The sequence below is a fragment of the Alosa alosa genome, chromosome 18, assembly GCF_017589495.1.
Source record: "Alosa alosa isolate M-15738 ecotype Scorff River chromosome 18, AALO_Geno_1.1, whole genome shotgun sequence".
Classification (NCBI taxonomy): Eukaryota; Metazoa; Chordata; class Actinopteri; order Clupeiformes; family Clupeidae; genus Alosa; species Alosa alosa.
The window spans coordinates 5,534,480-5,536,979 of NC_063206.1; the positions used below are offsets into that span (position 1 = coordinate 5,534,480).

The following is a 2,500-nucleotide window of genomic DNA, read 5'->3' on the forward strand; positions in this document are numbered from 1 at the left end:
GGTGTGGTGCGGTGTGGGGTGCGGGGGGAGGCTTGTACTGTACGCCCCCAGATACAGAGAGGAACCATTTAGAAGAACACACCTGACATATCTCACTAACAAGGTCACATTTTCACATTTTAAGGCATCTGACACACACACACACACACACACACACATGCACACACATACACACACACACACACACACACACACACCCCCCACATACACACACACACTGTGGCACAGACTGTCTGACATAAACCAGCTGTCCTACAGCTAGATTGTCGAATGGCTGGAGGAAGGCCAGAGATCCGACAGAGGGTGGGGAGGCTCTCTCTTTGTGTGTGTGTGTGTGTGTGTGTGTGTTTGTTTATTGGGGGGTTGTGTGTGAGACAGAGAGAAATAGAGAAGGAGAGAGAGAGATATAGAGAGAGAAAGAAAGAAATAAAGAAAGAGAGACAGCAAAACTGAGAGTGAATGTGTGTTTCGGTAAGTGCATAAAACTGAAAGTCATGCAACAAGGCCACAGTATTATCACATAACATATACGGGACAAGGGAAACAAGCGGCTTACAGTAACAGAGCCAGAAAGGTGAAGAAGAGGTCACAGAGGGATGGAGAGAGAGAGAGGGGTGAGAGAGAGAGAAGAGAAAGAGAGAGAGAATAAACAGAGAGAAAACAGAGAGAGAGAAAGAGAGAGAGAGGAAAAACTGAGAGAAAACAGAGAGAGAGAAAGAGAGAGAGAGGAAAAACTGAGAGAAAACAGAGAGAGAGAAAGAGAGAGAGAGGAAAAACTGAGAGGGAATATAAAACATGCAGAAGTACAGGGCAACAAACAAGATGGCTGCTCAAACTTCACACTGTGGATTTACGCTTGGTAGCGGTCAAGTTTTTACCTTCTTGCCCATACAAAACAGGAGAGGTTATGAGGACGTCAGCTAAAAGAGGGAGTCAGGCGTATGGGGAGAAGAACGAAAGAAAAAAGAGAGGGAGAAAAAGAGAGTAAGAGGCATGGGGAACTAGCACGTGGAGCTAACTAGGAACGTTTACACCTCTACCAGATAATCAGGAGGAATAGAGCAGCAAAGGACCTGTCTGGACACAGACCACGAGGAAGCTAAGATATCCTAAACGTCTCAGAGAAGATCAGAACCACTCTGTAGTCAGAGACCACGAGGAGAGGAGCTAAGATATCCTAAACGTCTCAGAGAAGATCAGAACCACTCTGTAGTTCAGAGAAGATCAAGATATCCTAACTCTCAGAGAAGATCAGAACCCTCTGTAGTCAGAGACCACGAGGAGAGGAGCTAAGATATCCTAAACGTCTCGGAGAAGATCAGAACTACTCTGTAGTCAGCACAAGCATAAACGCTCTCTACAGCTAATTCCAACATTAATCTGGATTTGTTACGTCTGATAACTACATAAGATTCTGGCAGTGTATCTGGGATAAAGTCCAGAGTTTCTAGAAAAATCCACAGCTGTGTGAATGTGCTATAACGGGCCAAAAGTGTATCAAATCAAAACCTGATACTGTAGTTGATATTTTATCAATAAAACCCCATCTTGTACATATTTCATTAGTGGTGTTAATGTAACAAATATTGATTTCTTTTTTTTTTTTTCAAATATGTTTTGCAAGTTGCTTTGGACTTCAATATAATTTTATTCTGAGTCTGTGTTCTATACTATATTCTATATTCTATATTCTGATTCTGTGTTCTTTGTCAGTTCTCCACTCACCATCAGACAGAGACTCGTAATCGTAGTCGTACTCATCTTCCTCCTCCTCTTCCTCCTCGTTGGCACCAGGGGAGGTGCCTGACATGGGTCCGTTACTCGCCTGAGCCTGCATGGACGCCAGCTGATGAGCCTGAAAACAGGAGCAAGTCATCTACATAACATAACACAACAACAACACAACACAACACAACACAACACAACACAACACAACACAACATAACATAACATAACCAACATTGCATGATAAAACATAAACATAAACGTACATAACTCTAACATAACATTACTATCACACCCACCACTTTACTACTGTAATTTCCTTTGCATTAACGGCAGTGCTTAATAGCCCAGTGCATCAGAATCAGATCGTGCTTTAATCAGAAAGTAGAACGAAGAAACGAGTTGGCGAAGAAGCGTTACTGTACCAGAAAAATCTCTTTATATTAAAAACTCTGAGCGTTATTATGTGTGTGCGTTATTGATGATATTATTGTGTGTGCGCGTGATGGATGATGTCGGTGTGTGCGTGTGTGTGTGTGTGTGATGATGATATGTGATGATGATGCGTGTGTGCGTCGCGGCGGCGATGTGTAAGCAATGTCGTGTGTGTTGGCGGAGCGTTACTGTAAACTCTGAGCTATTCCATAATACGAATTCTCTCATCCATTATGCAGAGGCTGTGGAAATGGTTGTAATCTTCCAGCAATTCATGAAACAATGTGTAATCTCTCTTTTTTTATTGGTCTTTTATTGGCCATCTTGATGACGAAGGTGC

The 2,500-nt window shown here is 42.7% G+C and overlaps 1 protein-coding gene across 1 annotated transcript in view; it reads right to left on the reverse strand.

Annotated features, from left to right (window-relative positions):
* The window catches only part of LOC125311311 (1-phosphatidylinositol 4,5-bisphosphate phosphodiesterase epsilon-1-like), a 42,657-nt gene that overhangs the window by 22,038 nt on the left and 18,119 nt on the right, over positions 1-2,500 (reverse strand). Inside the window, 1 exon segment of the mRNA XM_048269221.1 lies at positions 1,726-1,855. Within this exon segment, the coding sequence (XP_048125178.1) occupies positions 1,726-1,855 (130 nt within the window).